Source organism: Candoia aspera, chromosome 11 (assembly GCF_035149785.1).
Source record: "Candoia aspera isolate rCanAsp1 chromosome 11, rCanAsp1.hap2, whole genome shotgun sequence".
Lineage (NCBI taxonomy): Eukaryota > Metazoa > Chordata > Lepidosauria > Squamata > Boidae > Candoia > Candoia aspera.
The window spans coordinates 24,489,646-24,515,307 of NC_086163.1; the positions used below are offsets into that span (position 1 = coordinate 24,489,646).

Genomic DNA, 25,662 nt, shown 5'->3' on the forward strand with positions numbered 1-25,662 from the left:
GGTGAACTTTATAGCTCAAGTGTTAAGGGATTAGAATGAATATTATAACTCCAAGCTGTACACGAGAGATAATTTTTTTCTACACTCCCCATTTTTTTAAAAAAAAATCTCTCTGCAAGTAGAAAACTAGCAAATCAAGGAGAAAAGAAAGTACTCCAGAGCTCTTGGTCATCTGTGCTGTTGGATGTGCTTTTCAGGACAGGAGAGTATTTGGAGATGCCGCCTCCCATCCTCAGCCTCAGGTGGAAGGCTGAGGATGGGAGCCGTCGTTCTTCTGACGATGCCTTCTCGTTGCGGAGGTGAATGTGAAGATGAGGCTCAGGGCCAAGGGGCCAACAAGTGTACAGAGCTGCACAGGCGTGTGAAAGAACAAGAAGGATTCGGCATTCTCAAATCTATTAGACAGCGTACCTCCGAGGGAGGGGGGGAATCGTGACATTGACTTAAGGATCACCACGGCTTTATGCTGGAAGCCTCTTGGGGCTGCTTAATTGGCGCTCCCAATTCTGAGCCTTTGGGGCCTCGGTCACAGTCAGGTTTACAAGCTGTTCTGTTCTTCCAAGAGCGGCTAGACATTGACAAGGACCTTGTTGAAATGAAAGCTGGAAAATGAACATGGAGATGTAAGAAGTAATGAGGTGGGGGAAGAGTTCTGCACGACTATCTCACAAATGTCTGGATAAACCCCTTCAACCAGAGAGAGGTGGATTAACAGACAGGAAAAGAGGACGAAAGGGCTTCCAGCTGTGCTTGGGAGCCAGAGCTGCCTTTTCAATATATCCCTGTAGCATGTTTATTGCTATGCAGCAGTGTTTCTCAACCCTGGCGACTTTAAGATGTGTGGACTTCAACTCTCGGAATTCTGGGAGTTGAAGTCCACAGTCTTAAAGTCGCCAAGGTTGAGAAACACTGCAATAATCGATAAATTGTGGTCAGTTTCCACCGAGCAATATCCGAAGGGCCCAGCAGTTGAGAGAGCCTTTCCATTGGACAGGTGTTCATAATGTTCAGGTCACAGAAGGTCCCAACGCAGAACAACAGCGGGGCTCAGGAAATCTCATCCCCGAAGCGCCGCCACCGACGGGCCTGCCCAGATCCCAGCGGTCGGGCCAGGCCGTCGAGGCCCAGCCCAAGAAGAGCAGCCCCGGCCTCCCTGGGGGCCGAGGGATGCCGGCCAGAGGCTCTCAAGTGGTTCTGGGGGGCCCTGCTCCCCCGCGCCTCCAAAGGCCCTGCAATCAGCGGACAGCCCGTGGGGACCGAGCATCGCCCGCTTTCTAGTCCTGACACGGATGACGCAACAGGCAGACGTCACACAAGGCTCTTACGACGTCAGGAAGGGAGTTCGCGGGGCGCTGAGGGGGGCGAGTGACGTCACGCCGGCTTCCGGAACTCGTGTGGCAAGTTCTCGTTCCCGCGGGGACGCCATTCACGGACGGACCGGTAGGCCGCACGCCCGACCTCGCCCCCTCGTTGCGGTGAGGCGAGCGGCGGGAGCCGAGGGGCTCGGGGGGCGGGGGCCCGTTTCCCCCGCGGCAGTGGGCGATGGGGTGCGTAGTCCGGCGCGTCGGGGAAGGAGGGGGCCCAGGCAGGGATCTGCAGCAAGGGGCTGCCGCCTCCTCGCGGGCTGTTCTTGGGTGGCGGTCCGATGCCCCTCTTTCGATTCGGGGTGGCGGGCGGGGAGGGGCCTTTTTCCGCCCACGGGATTTTAGAATGTGCCGTTGGCTCCCGGCAGGGTCGTGGGAGGGTTCACACGTGACGCCCTGAAGGGAGTGGGCTTGCTGTGGGATGCGCGTATGCAAGCCAAGAGTGCTGTCGTCGTCGTCGTCATATTATTATTACTCGATTTTTATCCCAACATACATACCTACTGTATGTGTATGGGGGGTGGACAGATAGTTAGATAGATGATCGATACATAGATCGATCATGTGAACCGGCCAACTGGGCTTTAGACGATCCATCTACCATGACTCAGGAGAGCACGTGAACCTGATCAGCGTCTGAGTTGCCCAGAGAAGTCCTGGACCCCGGTTTCCCTCTGATCCTGGTAGAATAGGGGGGCTTTCTCTCCTCCTCTGCTTCTTGTTCCAAAAAGGTTCCCTTGCTAAATGTTTGAGCTTTTAGGCTCACTTGCCAAGGTACATAACTTGCAGGAAGGAGGAATGCCAGAGTGACAATTCAGCCTTTCTGCCCCAAAGTAATGGCACTTTTTCTAGTTGGATGTAGCTGCTGAAATCCAGTGCACATTTTGCTGGTTGATAATTGGGGAAAAACCTGGTTGAACTATAAAAACTTTGACTAATATCTCCCTCTCTTGGTGGCTGCCAATGAATTGGAATCCACTTCCCCCGCAGGCATGCGTTGAAGGCTGTGAAATTACACAGGCTGAAAGAGCCTGCGAAAGGCGAATGTGTGCGAAAGAGTGACAGACTGGTGCCAAGTGATCCAGAATTGTGACCTTGATATATATACATTTGAGTAGAGGAAATGCTAAAAACCCTTTGAGGATACCATTCCGGTGCAGCAACTTGTACCACAGGAGAATCTGTCATGATGTGTGGGTTCCCAATTAGCACCTCTTTTAATGGCTGTCACATATACCTTCATCAGCTAGAAACTTTTGGGAGGCCTCAAATTTAGAGAAAATAATTTGGCTTTTGCTCTCAACCTTTACAGTATTCCGTCTTACTGGCCCATACGTAACGCATGTGCTTTTTAAAAAAACTCTGCTTCTAGGAAAGAATGTGTGAAATGAAACAAGGGCAAGGGGCTGCCATTGGAAGTGTTTTTTAATGGCATATTTAGTTAAAAGCTTTTCCCAAGTACAATCAACAACTTCTTACAGTGGGCATTGAAAACTGGGGAAGATTGATGCAGTGGTGCCAAAATGTTCTGTTTTCTAGCTTAGAAGAGAAAGAAAGTTCTGTTTTTTGGAGTAAGACTGTATCTTGTTTGATAATGCATTCAGAAGTTCTTCCCTTTGAGCTTAATTGTAATATTGAGCTGTTTAGAAATAGCACTATATATTCATCAGCTCCTGCAAACAGTCCTTTATCTTTCCTCCGCTTAAGGTAGGGTTAAACTGGAGTTGCATTAAATAAGTGGCTTTATGGTCTGCAAATTCATGAAGAAAATTTTTGGTATTTGCTTCCTGTTTCATTACTATTCTTCCTGGACCTTGCATCACCTCCTCAACATTTATCGTAAAAGAAAACAGCTTCCATTCCCTACATGTATCCCTTTCTTAGTGTTTGGATTAATTTTAATTTTTGCCTTTCTTTTTTCAGCACTACCTTTCTCCAAGGAGTACCAGAGAAATGTTAAGCTCCTATCTGCTTTTTAACAGGAGGCGCTTCACCCACGTTTTTGCACGTTGCCAGCATCTTCTAGGACGTGACTGTTTCAGCCTCCGGACTAATTACTGTGCTCTCCCAGAACTTTGTACCAGATGGATATCAGCCTATAGAAAGGTTGCCCCTGTCTTCACCAGAGCGCTGGCCTTTGGAGAAAAGGTAGCCATCATTGACCAGAGAGGAGAACACACCTACAAAGATTTGTACACTCGAAGTCTTTGCCTCTCCCAGAAAATCTGTAAGGCGCTTGGAAACCCAGATGGCGACCTGAAGGGTGAGCGGATTTCCTTTTTATGCCCCAATGATGCTTCCTATGTCGTTGCGCAGTGGGCTGCCTGGATGAGTGGAGGCATTGCTGTTCCTCTGTACAGAAAGCATCCGGTGTTGGAACTGGAGTATTTCGTCCGGGATTCTCAGAGCACTCTTCTGCTTGCCGAGGAAGGGTATGCAGAGAAGGTCACCCCCACTGCTGAGAGACTGGGGGTGCCTGTGCTCTCGCTTCCCCAGTCGGGGAAGTGGGATGCGACAACTGATGGATCCCTCGGACATGCCAGTTGCCCCATTTCGGAGTGGGAGCACAGAGGGGCCATGATCATCTACACCAGTGGGACCACAGGAAGGCCCAAAGGAGTCCTGAGCACTCACCAGAATGTCCATGCTATGGTGAGTTGATAGTTGGTCTTCTGAGTTGGGGCTCCCTTAGGAAACGTTTTGGAACCTCTGTGAAAAGAGTGTCACTGAGCATTGGCAGAGCGTGTGTGTGTGTGTGTATCACAGACAGACTGAGGAATCTGGTTTCCAAACAAGTTTTACTTTTGAGAGGTCTCCCATGAGTGGAATGCCAAGGTGGCACTTTCAGTCTTTTTTTTTTTTCATTTGCATTGCCTCAGAGTATTTATCAAGGCATCTGAAAAGTCTGTTGACTTTTAAGTTCCTTTCCCCTGGGTAGAAAAATCCATTTGCTCCCTCAGCTGAGAAGAGTGAGCTGTGGAGTTGCTAAAGGCTTGGACAGCACAAGATTTCTGCCTGCAGTGGCTGAAGCACCTTAGGGAGGATCTGGATGAGTGGAGCTGAGCTAGTCTGTGGTGGCCAAAAAACAGCTTATGAAAGCTTATGCCTTTTAATAATTTTTTTTAGTCAGAAAACACGCTACGAGCATGTTGTGTGAACAAAGTCACAAGATTTATTAATGAGCCATGACTGGAAAAATATGGCTTAGGTCAGTGTCCAAATCCTGCCTTTGTCTGTCTGCCTGAACCATCTTTTACACTTTGCTCAGCTGGTGGAGCTCAAGATTCTAGTAACAAACCCAAGAGTCGAACTGCGAGGTGGATGCCTAGATCAGTCAAATAAGTCTGATATGTGCCCCCCCAGTCTAGTTACCATCCAGAACATAACCCAGTTTGAAGCAACCTGTGTTTGAATAGTAGCATCCGTCTGTGGGATTCTGCCTCTTTTCCTAACACTGTCTGTTGCTTAACTGTCCTTGCAGATAACTGGGCTGGTTGAAAAATGGGCATGGACAAACGATGATGTGATTCTCCATGTACTCCCCTTGCATCATGTCCATGGGGTGGTCAACAAACTGCTGTGTCCCCTCTGGGTGGGTGCCACCTGCATCATGCTTCCTGAGTTTAGCGCACAAATGGTAAGTTGGCCTGAACTGGGGTGGGGGGTGGGGCTGCTTCCTTATCCCTAGTTGCAAAGCAATAGAAGAAGACAGTTTGCTTATTGGGGAGCCTGCTTTGCAAGGTGTCTTTAAGCCAGGCTTCTTGCAAGTAGACAGTGGTGAGCAGAGGTCTTCTCCCAGGGAAAAGGAGCAGGTTCTTTTAGGCCATCAGTACACAACAGATGACCAGAGTATATTTTGTACGGGAGTGTGCTGAATATTGCAGTCAAGGCCTCTTTGTTTTTCAGCTGCCCATGTTACTGCCCTGCCATGTGTAGGGCCTCAAGCACTCTTTCCCTCCTGCTGCCTTCCGCTTATGCTAGAGTTCAGCACCCTGCTTTTTAGCCTGACTGGGAAAGACTGGCCAAAAGAGCCTAGCATTCTTGCTGTCCCCTGCGTGAAAGCCCAGGTGCCTTTAGCATGTTTCATTCAGGTTTCAAGGAAATTTGAGGTCATGGATCCATCCATTCCTCTTAAGCTAATTCAGACTTCCCTGCTGGTGCCAATAAGGGAGGGGTTTAAGACAGTGGACATGTTCTGGAGGTCCAGAAGGGAAGGCGCTGCTGGCCATCTGCCAGGCTAGCAAGGGGGAAGGGCTGGGTCACTTCTGTCCTGGCAGTTTGCTTTCTTCCTGGTTGAACGGTTCTGCAGCAGTCAGTCAGAGTTACAGATTTGTATTCTTGTTTGCATTTGGTTGTGTGTGTGTGTGTGTGATAGGAAAAGGCAAGGAACCCTTCTGAGTGTCCTTGTGGTAGCTTTTAACAGATGGTCAGGGAAGGGGTGACTCTTGTCTTGCGGTCGGGGTTCCTTGAGGCAGTTGCCAGTTGGTCTCTCCCTCATCTGCCCTGGGATGATAGGTGTCCCACTGCTGCAGCCCCACAAGCTTCGTGCCAGGTGCTGAGAGCACGGCTTCAGGGCTGGATGTAGCTTTGATGCAGCCACTCTCTCGCCCAGGGAGCGCCCCAGTAAAGCAGATGAAAGGCACAGCAGCAGCTCCATTCTTGGAGGGAGGGGGCAGAGGACCGAGAATTTGACTGGGCATCTGTGCCCGGAAGCCTCTTATCAACCTTGGGGGTATAGGGAAAAGAAGGGGCAGTGCAGCTGAATAGTGAAATACCAGGTGAAAATCCAGACAGTTAAGAGCCATTTTCCTGTCATTCACCTCCTCTCAGCCAGCATTGCTGTTTGGGTGTGTGACGTTTTAGTTAAAAAGCTCATTTCGGACAGCGTCTGATCAATTCTGCCCAAATTCTTTTTAAAGTGCTTTATTAAACAGACAATTTGCTTGCACCAGGGATGATCACAATATGATTTAAAATTAAAGAAAGGAATAAAATACATAAATAAAAATGCCTGGAAATGTATTATAAACTTGCACCAAGAGTCCACATTTCTTGCTGTTGTATTGCAGATACCAGGGAAAACAGCTTCCCCAAATAGTTCTTCCCAAATACTGGGGAAATACAAGCAGTATCCCTCCAAAGTTATGCTGACCATCTTGTGAATTTCAGCTCAGAATGTGGCAGCAGAAGGACAGAACCAAACCACGTTAATTATTGGTTTAGCTTCCAAATTGCATGTCCTCTAGCAAGGCAGAGGCAATCCTTATTGAACTGACACAAAACAAAAACTTCTGGGCATTAATCACATTGGATATCAGAAGACTCTGGTTTCGTATTTTAAAAACGCTCTTCCGCTGGCCATGTAAATAATGAATAGTAGTTCATCTAATTTCTTTATGTCTAAACTCTGAACGGGTGTAAGGAAGTGGAATGTGACTGGAAGTCATGTTAGTCTCTGCCTTGTTTTATGCAAGTTAAGCTTTGCATTCTTGTATTGGTGAAGAAACTCTTCAACTTTTCAGTGGCCTGAGGAGCCCAAAGGGAAATTGGTTGGGGGAATTCGGGAAGATGATTTCCCTGCCTTACCCCCTTCTTTTCTTTCCCAGTGACTTTCTGCACTGGCTTCCCATACCTCGCTCGGCCTCGCTGCAGGATTATGGTTTTCCTTCACACTGGGAAGACCCTGCTAGGCAGTTGCACCCTTCTGGGACATTGTGGTTTAAGACTGACCTAGGTGGGGGAAGATGAAAGGTCTGAAGAGTTGAGCGGGTTCAGGGTGGTTGAGAAACATCCCCGAGATGTTTCAGAACTGAGAAGGTACTTACTGCAAGCTGGCCAATGGGAGCCAGCAGGAGTCCAAGATGAGTAGGGGCCACTCAGGGACTAACAAAGGAGCCAGAAAAAGCCATCTGCAGGAAATGCCGTCCGTGCCCATCTTGAACAGGACGTTTGTAGATCTGTTCCTTCTGAGAGAGCCGGTGGGCAGAACATTTGAGGAGAGCAGTGTTTCTCAACCGTGGCCACTTTAAGATATGTGGACTTCAACTCCCAGAATTCCCTAGCCAGCATGGCTGGCAGGGGAATTCTGGGAGTTGAAGTCCACATATCTTAAAGTGGCCACGGTTGAGAAACACTGCAGTAGAGGGATCCTTTCCTGCTCGGAGAGATGCTCCAGGCTGGTGGCTCACTGTATGAGACAGCCAAGGGCTCTGGGTTCCAGCTCTGGCGCTCCAGTTCTTCTTTCATGAAAAGAAAAGTCGCCCCTCCTGACGTGCAAGACCGTCTCCACAACAGCGGCCCCCTCCACCCTCCTGCAGAGCGTTTCATCCTAGCACAGAGGAGTGCAAAGGGGGCTTTAGGCCAACGGAAGACCAGCCAATACCCCAGTGGCTCATCGTCCTCGTACCCCTGGCCGCCTCTGCATGATGCGCCTTGAGGTGATGGTGGGGGCTGCTCCCACTTGAGAGTGGGGGAGGCTTGGCCAATGCGCCCTTTGGAGGGTGCTGGGCGAGGGGGAGCAGCTCTGCCGAAGGTCTGGCAAAGGACCGGCTTCATGGCTCAAGGATGAGGGGCTAAGGACCAGCCGCCTGCCCTTTTCCTTCCGCGCGAAGGGTCCTGAGAGCATTGGTGTTGCTTTACCTTTGTTTACTCTTTTCCCGTTCCATTTTTTGTGCAAGAGCCTCCTGAGGGAGCGGGAAAGTGTTTTCATTGATGTGACAAAGGAAGTGTGCGAGGGCAAATTGTGCCTTCTCGTTGTGTTTAACAGAAGCTGTCTTTAAATTCCAGCCTATTTACAAAGCGCCCTTTGCTTCCAAAATTGGCTCTCGGCAAAGCAGCATGTCTCATCAGAGGATTTCTCAGAAGGAGCTCTAGGTTCTCCTTCAGCCTTTTGTGTTTCTGTTTCCGGGCGCCTCGAGAGAGCAGTCAATTACGGAGCGATATAAAGGAGCCGGAGCTTTGATGGCTGACGTGTCAATCAAAACAAAGTCAGGACTGGTTTCTCCAGCAGCGGCTGCTGCCGCTGAATCTGCCTTGAGTGATACTGGCACGGGTTCAGGAGAAACCGCAGCAGCGCACCCAGCCTTTCTAATCACTAACGCTTCATTATTTGCAATAAATACTTTATTATTACAGTGTTTACTAGATTACTTAATTTACAGCGTGCCCCTACAGTTGTAGATACAGGTGGCAACCTAGTTCAGTTGTTTTCCTACCACATTCAGGGCAGGGTCTAACGCGGCCAGGCCTTCGGTTCTCTGGGAGTCTGGTAGAAGCAGCAGGAGAATTTAGCAAAATGCTGCCTGGGGCTGCTCCCTTGTCTGCTGTTGGACAGAACGGGCGGCGGTGGCAGAATGAGGCCTCCTCGTGTGACTAGGGCGCTCCCCCGGCCCCACGGAGGCTCCATTTCACTCCGCACCGAAAGTTCCACGAGGGCCTCAGGGAAGACATGGTGCAGGCAGCAGCTGAGACAGGCGCAGGAGAAGACCAGGGCCCTTTTCAGTAGTTTATGAGGGAGACCAGCCTTTCTGGGCCAGGGAACTTCCCTGTTGGGTCACACTCTGCTGTCTTCTCATTTGACTAAACCAAACAGTGGGAAAAAGGAGCAATGGACGGGCTGTCCGGACCGGCTTCAGGACCAGGCCAGAGCCGAATGGGGAGACCCTTCTGTTTTTCTGACAGCTGCGTCCCCCGCCCCCTTTCCCTCCTCCCATCTCTAGTCGGTAGGCTGGGAGACCCTGTTCTTGCCAGAGATCCAAACGGATCGCTTAGAGAGAGGCCTTTGGAGGGAGGCCAAGGCCCTTGTCCCACCCTGGCTTGAACCTACAACCTGCCTCTTGGTGCAAGCACAAGGCCAGGCTGTATAAGTGCTTCAGAAGCAGGCTGGTTGTTTGCTTCCTAAAGGACAAATTGGGAGCCAGCTTGGCCCTCCCTCCTTGCGGGAGAGAGCAAAGAAAGAGAAAGTCCCAAACAGCCAGACATTCAAACAGCCCCCCCGTCAGTTCGCCCATGAGCCAGGCCGTGCGAAGGAGACCAGGGATGCATCCCCCTGCAGAACCTGGGAGAGGAATTGGATCCTAAAGAGGGAAAACAATCCAGCGGTTGAAGTTTTTGCAACCTCACCTTACTCTCTTCCAATAAACATTCAGGAAAAATCTCATTTTTTGGTGGGAATGGGGTGAGCAAAACCTTGACGTTAATCTCAGTCCCCTTCGAATCTGACTGTTCCTGAAGAAAGTTATGCATATCGTCCCCCACTTCCTTAAATTGACTCTCCTGCCTCCTGCTTAGAGGGCGATGCTGCAGGTGTGTCGGAGGGACAGTCGACGGTGGCCAATTGCACAGGGCCTATTTCTCACAACCCCGCTTGAAAAAAAAAGCTACCGTTTTTCTTCCCTTCTTGCCAGAACTGCCATTTGTCCTCAGCTTCTGTTACAGAGTAATGCCTTTTGATGCAGAAAGTGGAGAAGGGAAGAAGCGAGGGAGAGATTATTAGAAAAAAATAGGAAACTGGAGCCTGTCGTATTTTGTTAGATTCCCGAGGCGAGGCCGGGGAAAGCACCTGCTCCTTTCAATGTGCCTGCAGCAGGGCAGAGGTTCAAAAGCAGCAGCCTGAGATACTGAAGGCATAACTGAGCCGATGGGCGAAGACGTGGTTAAAACAGCCACGCTGAGCACAGTAACAGTTGGAGGGTGTAGCAAACAGCGGGAGCCCCCAGGAGGAAGGAATCCAGGTGAGCCAAGTCTCTGGCAGCTGAAAAGGCCACAGAGATAACTCTTTCTGTGTGGCATCAGAGCATTGACTCATCTAACATGGCAGCCTGTTTGTTGTCTCCAGGGTGCCCAGAATTGTTTGCACTGGCTGGCAGCAGCTCCCATCATTTAAGCAGGAGATGCTCCTGTGTCAGACAAATGAAAGCTCGCTCTGAAGCAGGATCCATCCATCCATCCATCCATCCTTGGCAACACCACCCTGCTTAGCTCTGTGAGATCAGATAGATCTTCCCACCCAGCTGTTCTGGTCCCACTAGCAGAGTGTTTTGTTTATATGAATATATCTATCCTGCCTTAGTATCACATGCCCAGTGCACAAATATCCTAGGTTGCCAGCTTGAGCTCTGCCAAAGAAGAAACCCTCTGCCCAGGGCCTCATGCGCAGCAGTTCCCAGCCGCTGAGCCTTCTCTCTCAACCAGAATCCATGCTGGACTTAAGCACATTCCATCTGCTGATGGTTGGAAGATGCCCACTGTTTTCCCCTTGTTAGCCCTCTTTCAGACAGCCCGGCTCTTTTCTGCCATGCCATGCCTGGCATCGTTTTCTTTTTATCCGCCTGTGCTTTGGCCAAGGCCCCTCCAGCATGAGTTTAGTTAAAATTTGTTCATGCTTAACATTTAACAATAAATAAATAAATATTGAGGGAGGGTGGTGTGGTTTGGTAGCAGGGTGCCAGGAACAGAGGCAGCAGCAACCGTCCACCTTCATGCCTTCCTTTCCCTGTGGCATGGGCCTTTTCACCTGAGCACTGTGCGCTAGAGAGGGATGGAAGGCCCCCGAGTGTCATGAGTTGTTAGGGAATACATTTGTCAGCAACAGGATGGAAGAGGTTGCCATAACAGAGCTGAGACCATCTTTTATTTATTCATAGGTTTTTCATTCTTCCTTAGCTCACTGAGGGAGACCAGCAGCGGAGTCGGGGGCAAATTAGCCAAACTTAAATATTCATGATGAGGCCTGTCCTGTCAATGCTCCTTGGGTTGACAGCTTGGGGAGGCCCCAGAGACCTGGCGGGATGTGAAGATATGACTCGTTTTGTGTCTGTCACATGGCACTGAGGGAGCAAGGCATTTGCTTAGTGTGTGGCTTAGGGTTGGCCTGTTGTTTAGATCCAAAATGACTCAGGGACTCGATGCATCCTCTGTTGGCTCTTTCTCCACTCAGTCCTGCCCGAGGGAGATCCACAAGTTCTGAGCCTCCTCTTTGAACCCAGAACACCATGTGCCTTTGGGCAGGGTTGTCTTCAACACCTGCAGGAATCATTGGCTGGTCTTCTCAAAGCGGGTCATTAAGCAGCCTCCTTCCCCTCTCTTCCAGGTCTGGGAAGCCCTCCTGAATCTTCAGGCTCCCCGGATCAACGTCTTTATGGCAGTGCCAACCATTTATAGCAAATTGATTGAGTATTATGATGAGCGTTTCTCTCAGCCGCTTGTCCAGGACTTCATTCATGCTGTCTGCCAGGATCACATCCGGTAGGTGATCCCCCTTTGTCTCATCCCAGACAGCTGTGCTTCCGGTCCCACACCTCAACCTCGGGAGGCAGGGTCCAACCCTTCCTTGGGTGCCTTTTGACCCAGAGGCTTGGGGGGCCCCTTCCCATGTGCTTCAGTGCAAACTCAAGCTCTCCAAGCATTCAGAGAACATGCTCCCACACAGGAGCCTGAAATTAAACATACGTTTCCCCAGAACATCCTGGTCTAGCTGGAGACTGGGCTATCCCTACAGGGAAGCGAGTTCAATCCAAGGCAGCCTAGTACAAATGCTGGTTTTCAACCCAAAGGGCGGAGGACCTGGGTATGGCTGGACTGCCTCCTCCTACACTCACTGACCCACTCCTGGAGACTGTTTCCTGGGGCTGTCCTTTCAATAGCTACCTGGCAGCCTTTTCCGTGGCAACTGCCACAGGCCACCTGCCTGGTGTCATTATTGCTGTCTTTTAGGATGAGGCAAGAACCCAGCCTTTTCAATATGATTAACATTGATATTTTTAACTTAGAGCAATTGCTTTTTACGGTCAATTCTGGAGCTGTGGGAATAAATTGAAAACAAATCTCAGGAGAGGAGGCAGTGCAGGGAGAGAGCACTGGGGCTCGGCAAAGGGAGGCTTTCTTTTTTAAGGCAGTTGGAGCCCCCTCCTGGGGTGCTTTGGGGGATGTGTAGAGGGAGGGGGCTGATCTCGGGGCCCCTGAAGCTGTCCCTGCCATGTAATGACCTTGTTTCTGAGATCCCCCCAGGCTTTAGAATATAATCTGTCCAGTGCCGTTTCCATCCTCCCCAGGGCTGAGCTGGGCAGTGAGAGGAACCCTGTGGGGAGAGGGTGTCTCCTTGAAGGCAGGCGCTGGCCCCTTCCTGCATGACATGCTGATTCGCTGTGCTCAGCTTTCCCCAGGAGAAAGGAGAACTGGGACTTATCCAGGCTCACCACCTCCTCCCTTGTTAAAACCTTTCTGCTGCCACTTTGGATTCCAAGATCTAAATGGAGAGCCTGTTTTCCATTCTGGCAGCAGCCCAGACCTTGTCCTGATGTTCCCACCTTGTAACAGCAAACACTGCCCTGTTCTCTCCTCTCCTCTCTGTACATAGCAATTGCTGTAGGGCACCTGGCTTCAGGGCATGTTGGCCTGAGAAAGTGGCACTTGGCTTTCTTGCAGTTGTCCCTTGTCATTGTCCAGAGGCAATTCCTGCAGCCAGATGTGAACAGGGCTTCCTGTTTTGCCCTGATTATGGGAATCCCTCTTGAGGCATCAAGGCCTGAGACCTGTTGAAAAGACACCCCAGGGCTTCCCACCACTCACTTGGTTTGAAGTAGATCTCGTAGCAGGTGTTCTGCCCTGAATGTTTCCAAGGTGCATGACTCCCACTGGCCCTCCCACTTTCAGGTTGATGGTATCAGGGTCCTCAGCCCTCCCGGTGCCGGTCCTAAAAAGGTGGAAGAGCCTCACGGGGCATGTTCTCTTGGAGAGATACGGGATGACCGAGATTGGGATGGCACTTTCCAACCCGCTACATGGGCCACGTGTTCCAGGTGAGACTCTGAAGAGAGTTTGCAAGCTGCCTCAAAGCTCTTGTCATATTTGATGCTGCCCATTATAAGCATTTTTTTTAAAAAAGAGTAATGCTTCAGCGCTGTGCTAACAGAAACTGGGTGGAGCAGGAAGAAGCAAGACCTTTTCCCCTACAGAAAGCCATAGGCTGTCCCTGCTTTTTATTAGCATGTGTATCAACCTTCCCCGGTCCAGCACCCCCAGAGGCCCAGGGAGGCTGGTTAAGAGAAAACTACCTTGGATCATTGATAGGGATTGATCATCAGTTTCCTTGATGCTCTGTTGGAAACTGGTTGTTGAGGCTTGATGTATGCAAGCAAGAAAATGCCAGCTACAGGCTAACCTTTCACTTACTTCTCATGAGGGCAAAACAGTGAATGAGGAAGAGCAACTTCAGGTATAGCCACCACCCCAAGAATTAAGAACATACAGTCTTTGCAAGACATAAAAATATACATTTAGTCAACCTGTTAGTGAACTCTTGGGACTTCCTCATAATCTTCTGCAAGATGCTTTTACTAGAAAAGGCAGAGATAATAATGAGCATTGCATCCCCTTTGTGGGTTTCCCAGAGATACCTAGAAAGAAAGTTGGTCTAGACAGGCCTTTTCATTTTGATGTAATCCAGTTCAGTTTTGAGGTTTGTGTGGACTGAACCCTTGACATTTTGCATGCAGAGCGTGCGCTTGCCTTGTCCTGTAGCCCATCCAAAGGCTTAGTGCTATTTCTTAAGACTGAACCAGCTCACGCTGGGGATCTTTTTCAGGTTCACTAGAGTTGCCTGGGCCACATTACCTGAATATACTCAATTTATCCCTGAACTCTACTGGTGTTTTGCCCTTCATAAAAATCCCCCGAAGCAGATAACTCTCCACTTCTCTGCCTTGAGGTATATTTTTTATGAAGGGCAAAGTATAAATGGAGTTCAGTGATAACCTGCATCTTGGAGATGTGCATTACTCATGCAAATAATTTCCACTCCAAGGTGTTCAGGTAAGATAGCAACGGCCCTGCCCCATTCCATTCAGCAGTAGGATATACACGGAGAAGGAGGAAGAGAAGAGAGGTGTTGAAGTTGACCCAGCAAAGACCAGAAAAGAATAATTGGGACAACCAAGAGCTTCAGGACTGGACAGCTCCTCCTGTGGGCTATAGTGTTAGCAGGCAGAAAGAGACACCTGGCTTCTGTCACTTCCAGGGAACTTAGCAGGGAAACAAAGATCCCACTTCTGTTGGCTTCTCTCTGCGGTGCTGACAGATGCCCAAGCAGGGGTGACTGTAGGGTATGGTCAAAAAAGTTAATATGGTGACCATGACAGGGCAATTGAAGTTCCTCCTGTTCTTATATGCGTTGTGTGTGCAGAGCTTTGATTTCACCATCAACGGCTACCATCTTTTTTTCACCATAGCCTGTGGGCACCCCTGCCCCCATGACCCATGATCTCCATCTTTTGAGCGACAGCCTTGTAGCCCTTGCCTGGGTGTTTCAGCCTTCTGAAGCATCCCTTGCTCTATTTTTCCCTCCAAATTTATTATTTTATTTATTTATTAAAGAGATTTATGTGGCTGCCCAACTCACTCACGGTGACTCCAGGCGGCTTACAAAAATAAAACCCCAAGTACAAAACCCACTGCACCCCCAAATGTGTCTAGAGACACGCGCAGGCATTTTCTCCTTTCCTTCTGCCCGCTTTGCCACTTGCAGAGGCATCTCCCTCTGCCCGCCTCCCTCCAGGGACATCTCCTGCCATCATTAAGGCCCCCCAGCGTTTCTTCTTTCAAGGTGCTGAGATCTGAAGGTACGGGGGAACCTTCTGTTTGAAAGGCGCGGAGATGAGAGATTTAGAGATAAATGTTTTGATTGTACACGGTTAAACCCTGCTTAAAATGCTTCTGTTTGCAGCAGCCCTTTCTCCCTCCTCCTCCCCCTTCCCTTGAATCCCCCTTGGTGTTGTTACTGTGAAGGGAAATGAATAATTCATGGCCAGTGAATGCCTCGCTGGGCCTAATCACCACTTTAATTGGAGGTTTAGATCGGAGGTGGCTAATAGCTCCTACAGAGGGGGCTCCGTAGATTGTTGACAGCAAGAGTGTGGAGGGCTTGATTGTTGGCCTGTTTCAATTCTCCCAGGACATTGCCATGCATAACAGCATCTAGGTCCCCCGATACCGAAGGACACAGACCACAGGGCCAATTAAATTTATCAGGGAAAGGCTGACAACTAACTTAAACAGGGGAGGAACTGGGCGACTAATAGGGTCTCTCCTGACTCTGACAGCTGCCTGTCTTGGGGTGGTGGATAGCCAGCCTGACAATGTCCAAGAGCTCTTAACTCACAGGGGTAGCGATTTCTCCCCGGTTACATGGTGAAATGCCAGAAGTAAAAGGAAACAAAGGCTGCTTTGAAGAATTTTTAACTCTCGATATGCTTAGGGTGAACTCCTCTTTGCTCCCACCCCCTATCTCTGCCTGCACCACCGAGGAGCCAAATTGGACCCTCCGTCACCCAGGCAGACTTAATTTTTAAATGTCACTCGGGCCCGGAAAGCGAGAGTCACTGTCTTCACACAAAGGCTTTAATTGCACTGTCGTACTGGTATCACTATAATTAACATTGTCTGCATTTCCCAGCCTTTTATAGACCTCCGCTTTCCAAGGCTTGTCATTTTTGGTCAGGAGAAAAAAAAATAATAATAATAAGCCCGCTCTCAGTGAAGCTTCCTTTATATAGGTGTCTCTTTTGGCAGCACAGAAACGGAATTAAAAGTCCGAAGACTGTGGCTGTTTTTTTCCCCTGGGGGGTGGGGAATGCAGCCTCCTGGACAGAGATCTCCTCTCTTTGCCATAATTAAGTTGCTGGGGTGCCACTGGAGCACAAACAACAGTTGTGTGTTAGCCATGGGTGTTCTGTAAGAAGCACCCTCCATTGTTCCCTGCTTTATAATTGGCTTTGGAGGAGTCTAGGTCGAAACCCAGCAGTGTTTCCAGATCCTGGGTGCTGCAGAGGGCATTCCTTTGCTCCTAATTGGCGCAGCACAATCCAGAGGACAAGCAGGAAACCTTTCCTTCGGATGCGTTTGCACAAATGGCCTGGGACCAGGTCTCTCTCCACCCTCCCCTGCCGGGGGACCCCAACAGCTTGGTCTCTGCTGGGCCTCCACGTGGGTTTGTGCCTTCAGTGCTTTTGTCTGCTGGTGGGCGCTTCCTCCGTTTTTATCCGAAAGAGGGCTTGCAGCATCCCAGGACATGCCATGGGAGTCGCCTTTTCTGGCGCCAGGCCTGACTTACCCCTGCCTCTTTTCCAGCCCCATTTGAACAGCCCCCAACCCACGTGGAAGCCCTACAGAGCTAAAGCTTTCCAGAGTCATGCAAGACAAAAACGCTCAGAGGACTTCATGTTTGTTTGAATGTATTAGCCCCCCAACTCCAGTGGGCTTTGGTGCCTCATTCCTTCCGAGCTCAAAGGGAAGGGTCCAGTCTCTCCTGCATGTCAGCCACCTTCCCCTGCTTTATGGGGGGCTTTCTGCAGGGTGTGGTCCTCTCTGTCTGTCTGTCTGTCTGATCCTGAGGGCTGGGTGGTGTTCAGCACCTTTCCCCAAATTCTGGGCCAGGAGAATCATGGTATCTCCTGTCATGCCATGGAAAACTAAAGCAGGCAAAGGTTAAATTCTTTATTTTAAAACCGCTGCTTAGAATGTTTTGTGGGTTTTTACAGAAACCTACAGTTGAGAACCTTTTACCCTTAGGAAGCATTTTTTTCTTAATAACCTCCCATTGAGGAAACCTGATACTTGATTAAATTGACTCACGTTCCAACCTTGGGGCTGAGGTTGGTCTCTGCCTGTGCCGCTCTTTTTATCTGCTTTCTCTTTCTCTCCTTTTTCTCTTTTCCAGGATCGGTTGGGACGCCGCTGCCAGGAGTAAAGGTGTGCATCACCACCGGAAGCTGGGCGAAGGATGGCTCTGCGTTCTGCATTCACGCTGAAGGGGATGAGACCGGCACAACGGTAATTCAGTGGGTGGTACTGCTTGTTGGACCTGGAGGATCAAAGGGTGAAGAGGGGTTTTTTAAAAAATGGTTTGAGCCAACTGGTGCTTCCATATTGTTAGCCATGTCACCCCATCTTGCAGCTGAGAGGAAAGAACTTAATGGAACCAGACATGCTTTGTGTGCTGAAGCCCCCCACCCCGCCCAGGTCCATTTTGAGCATTTCTGGTTCAAAGACAGTAGTAGGTCACTCCAAGTCGGGGTGGACCATGGCCTAGAGTAGCGTTTCTCAACCGTGGGAACTTTAAGATGGGTGGACTTCAAATCTCAGAACTCTCCAACTAGCTTGGCTGGCTGGGGAATTCTGGGAGTTGAAGTCCACCCATCTTAAAGTTCCCACGGTTGAGAAACACTGGCCCAGAGGGAGAGCTCCTTGAAATACGGCAGAACTCTTTGTTCTCCTCCTGGAAATCTTCTGCACGTCTTGCTTTGTACCCAAAAGCCACAGTTACCTTCTAACAAGGGCTTCTTCATTCACACAACTGCTTTGGTATTCCAGAACCCACTGCAGTTCATTTTAGTCTGGGAAGAAATGGTGTCCAGCGTGCTGCTTCAGCCTCCAGCCAGCCTGCTCCCTTGTGCCTGTCCTTGGTTTTCCATGCAAGTCCGTCCTAGGTTGCCTCTTCCCAGGGCTTCAGCAGGGACCCTCGTCCCATTTAATCCTTTCCATGTGGAATTATGTTTCTTCTCTGATTCCTTTTACTAAACATTAAACAGAATCTCTGTCCTGGCAGTGGATTTCATATCCTGGGGAGGAGATGATGATGATGATGATGACGATGATGATGATGATGATATTTATTTATTTATTATTCAAATTTAATTATATATGCTGCCTGACTGCCAGAGACTCTGAGCGGTTTACAGAATGTTAAAAAATATTTTAAAATAAAGAAAGAACACCAAACACAAACACACTTAAATTTTGAATTTAATTTTAAATTTTACTTTTGAAGCCATGGATTTAGCTACAGAGTTGTGGAGAAAAGCTCCTTTTCTCTCCCATCTCCCCCCTGTTTTTTTAAAAAAAATTAGCACCATGCAAAACACCGTGGGACCGATTCTTCACCAGGGAAGGAGGCCATACGCGTGGCTAAGTGGAGTCTCAGAACTTACTTCACAAGATTCTGCCCTCATCTCTTTCCCAAGGAGGCCAGTGAAGAGCAAGCACGCTTGTCCAAATCCCCTTGTACCAGTCTAGCCAAGCCAGAGCACCCTTGAGGATTCCCGAATGATGCAGCAGAGCCCAGCCTTAGTGCCTTCCTCTCCATCCAACCCCTGCAAATTGATGTTTAAAGCCCAGCTCCTGAAGCGAGCTAAGAGCTGCCAGTCAAGCAAGCCGCATTCCTGCTTGTGAAAGCTCCGTGTGGCGTTCTTCTTTTTCCTCCTGTGAGTCGAGTCGGTCAGAGAGGCTCGACTGCCCTCTGGTCACCCTTGGCTGATCCGTGAATGTTCCTGCTGCCCTTGATGGGCTTTGATCCAATTATCCAGCTGATGCCTCTTTCCTGCAGGCTGTCCTGAGGGGACTTCCCCGCTCCCTGCCCGGAGAGGCATGTCTGAACAGGGCCCAGTAATCCTTTTATGGAGAGAGGGGATCATCCCCCCTTTGTTCCTGACCACTGGTGTAAGACCGTCCCTGCTTTCCTGGGTCATTGGAGTTGTAAGAAGGGTCTGGACCCCCCTACCTTTGAGGCAGCATTTATTCCGACCTTCTTGGTCTCCGCCAGACTGACCTGGCTGGCGGCACAATGGTTTAATGTTTCCTGTATAAATCATTAACGCTTTAAACGGTGTTTGTCAGTTCGCAAGGTCTCCAAGGCAGCTTACATCCTGGCATAAAATTATTCGTAATAATAACAAAGTCCACATTTGACTGAAAGCAAACAATCAACCCTTATGCAGTGAGCAGAAATCAGAGCAGATTAAAGCCACAATCGAGATCACAGTATTATCGCCAGCCAGCGGCATGAGAGGATAAAATAGTTTTGATGTGTCGCCTAAAAGATAAAGCATAGAAGGAGCCTCCTATGGCTACTTCTGCAGATGTTTGAATTTGGGTGCTGCTACAGAAAAAGTAGAAAAAGGAAAAATAGAGAAGTAGAAAAAGGCCTGGCGTGCTGTGGTCCATGGGGTCACAAAGAGTCGGACACAACGACCGAACAACAGCAGCAGAAAACGTCCTCTGTCCGTGGTGGTGCTGTGGACCCGGAACAAGATTTTGGACAATGGTCTTAACCAGCGTGTGCTTCATATAAAGGGTGACGTTTCTTAAAAATATATCATACTCAGATCTTACATATCAACCACCTCAACTCCTGTTAAAATACACTCGCCTTCCAAAATTAATGATTGGATGTGCTCTGAACTATTTAGCCTTTGTTTCTGAAATTCCTCAGAGCAGTTTACAAAATTCATACTCGGTCTGCAGCTGAAAAGGAAACGCTGAAGCCACAAGCAGAAATTCCCTGGAGAGGCCTCATGCTTAGGCATGCCAAACCTTCTGAGAAGTGGGAAATAAGATAGTTAAGGAACAGAGGTCGGTTAGCAACCCCCCCCCCCCCCCAGTTTCTGGCACACCCCAAGAATCCGTCACATGCTTGGTGGGGAAACTTTCTGGCAGTCTCCTTTCTGTCCTGCTCTGCGTCCTGTAGAATTTGGATAAAACATAGGAAATGGCCGCCAAATGCGGCCAAAGGTGAACTGATTTAGGGTTTGCTGACTCTGAAAGGACCAAGGATGATGATTATAACTACTTAACACAGGAAGGAAGGAATAAAACCATTTTAGAGGGGTGAGGGGAGAAGGCTTGCTTAGTTAGTTCTGAGCTGATTCAGACCCTCAGTTCAACACAGAAGATTGATCTAACTCAGTGACTCAGATACAGATTTCCAAACTGATTCAGACAAGCCCCTTTTTGCACATCAGTCAAACCAGTTTGAGTGGTTTGATAAAATCTTTGAATCAAAGCTTTGTTCCGTCCTAAATTAATATTGCCAGGAATAATATGTATAATAATAATTATAGAGAGAGCAGCTGGATAGCGTAGTGGTTAGAATGCTGCCCTTTGACATGGGAGACCGGGGTTCAAATCCCAGCTGGTACTTACCTTATCAGTAGGGGTCCTTGGGTAAAGACACGCTAACACTTCACCTGCTTACCTCGGATATGAGCGTGACACAAACTAAGAGAGTCATGCCGGCTTGGACGTCACCCAGATTAACAAGGTCTGTGCCAGATGTTGGGGAACCAGGACAATCTGACAATAAGTGGGCTACTGGAATAAACCATACATGGACAAGACAAGAGAACCTGGAATTGATGGAATGCTACTACAACCATCTGGGAGAGGGGCTCCAACAGATCCCAGGAGCAACATCAGAGCTCTCTGTCCAGAAGAGTGCAGGGCTAGGAACAGCCAAGATACTGTGCAGAACCCTCAAACTCCCAGGCCTCTGGTGGAGGACCTGAGGTTGAAGAAGACACATATCACCCATAGGGATGAGCAGGGAATTTTTTAATATGTACTTACTGCATATAAGCCTTATTCCAGAGGCTTACAAGGCATATAAGAGTTAAAAACTTACGATTTTAAAATACTCGTTAGACTGTAGGTTTCAGAACCATACCTTCGTACGGTTTTAAAAGGATGATGACCTGGAGGCAGGAGGGCTTCATCCTAAAAATGAAATAAATGTTACAGTAACAGTAAGGCTTTGAGGTCCTTTGCCAGGGGCCTTATTCTTAGCTCCTATTGGTATGTACCCAACCCTTGTTAGCTATGGCAGGGAAAAATTCCTGGGAAGAGGTTTCTCTGCTTCCCATCTTCCCATGAACTCATCCCTCCCATTTACGTCCATCACTCCCCAAGTATTTCATAGGAACATAGCTTCCTTCTTACCTCCTGCCTGTCTGAGGTGGCACTGAAGAAAACTTTGTTCCTGTGGTACCTCGCTACTTACCCTCCCCCTCGGCTTGAGAGCATTGGGCAAAGGAAATGACTGTTCTTTTCTGGCTCCTCAGCCCTGGCTGTTTCATCTTGCTTTGTTCACAGAGATGCATATTTCATAGGCTGTAGCTTCCCAGCTGGCAGGATCCTGCAATTCTTGGAGCCTCGCAGCTATTGTCTGTTTTGTTTGCCTCTTTTGAAGCCCCCCCCCATTTGAAAAGGGGAAGGGAAAAAAATTGCACTCAGTCTGGAGAGACAAACTCTGAGCCACGACAGTGAGGCGTTCTCAATAGATGAAGCTGGTTTGTGGAGTCCTGGGTGCTCTCGGAGCTTCGTTGTTCGCTTGCAGACGTTTCATTACCCAGCTAGGTGATGTGATCAGTGCTGTTATCAGTGCCCTGATGGTGTTACCTAGTTGGGTAATGAAATGCCTGCAAGCCAACAAGCAAGCTCAGAGAGCACCCAGGACTCCACAGTTCAACCCTGAGCCAACGAGATGCTCTTCTACTGAAAGCCGGTTTTGCAGCTGGAAGGCAGGCAGCTGTAGAGATAGGCTGGGTTTTGAATTCTGAGCGTGAGAGTACTTTTGGTCTCTCTGTCTCCAGGACGGGCCTGGTAATTAAAACTAGTCATCTCTTTAAAACTGAATAGCCAGTGATTTAAACTATAACCTCCAGAAATTTCTTATACCTCCAGTATTCCACTTGTGAATGTTTTGTAAAATGCATATTTGTTATGTTTCATAACAGGGGAAAATACTTAGTGTGGGATCCTCTGCTTTTATGTTTTTTTGAAAAATAGATGGCTTAGCCATAACAAACGATTTCTACGGCATCACCCATGTAGATAAGTAACTTGGGTTCCCAGAGAGCTACAAATGAGCCCAGTTTTTAAAATCTTCTGTTCTTCCTCTCTGTCGTCCTTCCCTTATGACTTTTCTCCCTTCATTTAAAAAAAAACAAAAACAATCACTTCTGCCATCCAAAATGAAAAGTGAATTGATTGCATTATTCCCGGCCTCCGTTATGAAAAGGTGCCATGACAAAGCCAGATGTGAAATGTGGCTCTTGCAGATTACAGTCTGAGCTTGGCGTGACTTTTGCCCCTCCTCCTCCTCTTCCTCCTCCTCCTCCTCCGTGTTGTCTCCCCAAGGAGTCAAAACTCTGCCTTCTGTCTGGCAGGGGGGAGATGAAGCTTCACAACTGCCTTCTGTGGCCCTGCTGCAGGACACACAGCTTGGAGCAGAGATGACGCTGCTTGCTTGGGAAGGGAGCTTATGGGGGAATTTTTAATTACAAGTGGGTATGTGGGACCAGGTTGCCTAGGAGATAGGCCATGTGCTGCTGAGCATTTTACTCCTAGCAATAGACAGCGATTAAAAGTTTATTGCTACCTGATGCCTGATTGGCGATGTTTTGCAGAATGAGGAGCTGTTGCGCTCGCAAAGGCTGCTGCCACGGGCAGGGGGCGATTGGCTAGACAAAAAGAAGTGTATGTTTTGGGAGAGTAAAGGGAAGGGAAAACAAATCTGCTTTGCTCTTTGAGAACAAAAGCAGCTTTCCAGAAAGCCTTTTTGGATTTCATAGGCCGGCCTGTGGAGAACTGGCTCGAAGGAGTGCTTGAGGCTTGGTCCTGTGTAGCCAAGCCAGGCCAGGCCACCCGGCGTCGGCAGCAGGTGGGCAGGAGGGCTGTCCAGCGAGCGCTCGCGGAATGAAGCCAGAAATGGTCCAGCAGAAACGCATTTCTGCCCCACTTGAGGGAGAGCTGAAGTTTGCAGAGGTGCCTTCAGAAAGAGAGGACTGTTGTGCCCTCCCACCCGAAAAGCAGCTTGGCGAACTGAGCAGGCTGAGCAAAAAGCGGTAACCTTTTAAAAAAAACATAAAACAGGTAGAAGGAGAGGAACTGGGACGCCCTTAAGGGGGGCATAGCAGGTTGCCCGGAACCCTGACCAGCCGCCTCCCCAAGTCTTAAGGGCAGGTGGGATCTTCCTCCAGCAGGTCCTCCCTCCTCCTGGCCATTGACCACCTGCCTTCTTCAAGACTCTGCTTTCTGACCCCCCACCCAACGAGTGGCTGTTGCTGCATCTTGTGGCAGCGAATGCCTTGCCTAGATCCCCCTCCCCATAGACATGCCCATTCCAGAAATACAACTTTGGACTTTTGGGGTGCTGGGGAAGAGAATTCTTTGCCTTGCTCTGGATGAGCTGTATGCAAGCAGGGCTTAATCTCCCTCCCTCCCTTCCATTCTGCTGTTCAGTCTTAAAGCTGGTAGTAGGTGTGGGGGGGTGTTGCTGGTGCGTGTGCATACACTATAACTCAGGGAATGCAGTGTGACCAATGTCATCTGGCAGTGAAAAACCAGGAGGGGGCACCAATTAAGAGCTTCCCACTGTGTTTTTTTTTCCTCGCTCTGATTAAAAATTGTTTATTCAGATTTCTGATTTTTGTTAAACAGATGGATTAATAAAATGACTCATTTATGCAGATAGAACTAGCAGAAGTGATGGGGTTTTTCCTGTTTAACACCCCCTCTTCTCTGCCAAGAGGAAACTTCCTAGTATTCCTTAAGTACCTTGATTCAGGTAATTATTTAATTGCAAATATTAACCAGCAGTGCACACCTTTTGCATCTTTAACCAGTGCCAGGCAGTGGTGATGGTGGTAGTGGGAATATGCCTGGAATATTGTGGAAGCACTTCTTGCAAAATTAAATTTTATTGCTTTTTCTGCATGCTGCCGCTGGTGATCGCAGAGGGAACAGCTGCGCGGTTTACAGCTAGGTCCCACTAGCCAGGTTAGCATTTTTACTTCTGCAGAGCACATGGGTTTCCACGAAAAACGTCCAGGCTTAATTGTCCTCTGAAGCAAAGGGCAACCTGATGGGGAGCATCTCTGGCAAACGAGCCAGGTTGGCACCCTGCAATGTACCCTGGTGTAGCCCATGTGGATCATGGTGGGGAGCTCTTGGCTTGGTGCCCACAGCGGGGTCAGACATTCGCTGCCCTTGGCAACCTCCGTTGAACCGTAAGGAGGAGGAACCCTCTAGGTCCACTCTCAACCTCATCCCAGGCCTTTTTCTGACAGCCGTTCTAACTTATTGATGCTGGCTTTTAAATTGTGGCCGTTCTATCCTGCTTTTGTTTTGCTTTTAACTGTTAACCGCCCAGAGTCATGTGTACGAGATGGGCGGCCTTATCAATGCATTACGTTAATAAACACACTGGAGCAGTGCTGGGTTGGGGAGTGGTATTGTGTCCCCGGGCTGAGGTGTGGAAAACTTGCACTTGCACACCTGAGGGGTTGAATCTGTGCCCATCGTGATTCTTGGGAATAGTTAGAAATTTCCTGTAAAAGCACTCGGGGCTGCTGGGGCTCAGGGGAGGGAGGGCTGCGTCAGGCAGGGGTGGCTCTCCCCTCCTCCAGTGCCCCTCACCACGACCGCCTGCTAATAGAGAGGTAAAAATTGAAGCATTGAAAATACACATTTTATGATCGGCCGGATTTATTCCTTCAGCGAATTTATTACAACCTTTTTATTTTCATGCATGGCAAATGTAATCTTATCTGGTGCACCGGCTGGCCTAGCTCAGCTTGCTGGATCTGTTTTGCAGCAGAAAGCTATCAAACGCCAGCCTTCCAGGGCACGCCGTGTCTGCGTGTTAAAGTTGCTTGAACGCATTAAAGCAGCTAAAATGTGCATTAAAATATGGCATTTGGAGAATAGGATATCTGCGCAATTAGCCATCTGATGCTTTCAGCAGCTGCTTGTAAGTTAGATCCAGTGCATCAACGAAAGGGTACCTTGGAGATTTTGTAAAAGAGAGAGCGAGCGAGCCGGCTGCAGAGAGAGCCCTTGATTGGAAAAAAGGTGCAGGCTTCAGACAGAGGAGGCGGCCGTGTCTGCTGTGTCGGCATGCTGTAGGTGAACAATTGCCCAGGAATATTTACCTCCCTCTGCTCTATCTCCACACACACCCCGTCTCTGTTCATGCAAGGTATCCCAGGGAGCACAGCTACTACCACTGCAGGTCTGGGAGCAAATCCCTCTTAAGATAACGTCATGGTTATCTCTCTGTGTGTTTTACTGGTTGTTGTTGTGAACTGTCACAAGAGGGAGGTGCCCACTGCCGGGGAGCTGTGCTCTAGATAAGCTGGGGAAGTGCTAAGCATGTACCAGAATCCAAGCAGAGGCAACAAGGGATTTGAAGCCCATCCAGCTTTTTCACTGATGTAGGCTGGAATGAAACCCTCTCTCCCCTGCCTGGCCATGCCCTCTCGGTGCTGCTGGAGCCTTTGGCCAGATTCTCAGCAGGAAACATGGAAGAGCCATGTCACCTTGCTCACCCCTGCTAGGCAGACGCTGGGCAGGAATAAAGCTCTGAGGGGTGAAACGGGCCTGTACCCTGCTATCACACTAAGAACTGGGCCAGAGAAGTCCAGATCTGCCAGGGTCCATCTCTGTGGCCAGATGGGTGGTCTTTGTTCTG

At 49.1% G+C, this 25,662-nt stretch overlaps 1 protein-coding gene across 3 annotated transcripts in view; it reads left to right on the forward strand.

Annotated features, from left to right (window-relative positions):
- The first annotated feature begins 1,397 nt into the window (after window positions 1–1,397).
- ACSF3 (acyl-CoA synthetase family member 3) overlaps window positions 1,398–25,662 on the forward strand; it is a 39,784-nt gene continuing 15,519 nt past the window's right edge. Inside the window, exons 1-6 of one of the 3 annotated variants that reach the window (XM_063312679.1) lie at window positions 1,398–1,475; window positions 3,288–4,016; window positions 4,846–5,001; window positions 11,455–11,609; window positions 13,017–13,162; window positions 17,077–17,189. In XM_063312679.1, the coding sequence (XP_063168749.1) occupies window positions 3,318–4,016; window positions 4,846–5,001; window positions 11,455–11,609; window positions 13,017–13,162; window positions 17,077–17,189 (1,269 nt within the window). In that variant the 5' untranslated portion in view covers window positions 1,398–1,475; window positions 3,288–3,317. Of the gene's footprint in view, window positions 1,476–2,934; window positions 4,017–4,845; window positions 5,002–11,454; window positions 11,610–13,016; window positions 13,163–17,076; window positions 17,190–25,662 lie in introns of those variants that run through there. The other 2 variants (XM_063312680.1, XR_010068589.1) reach the window with 2 other exon arrangements.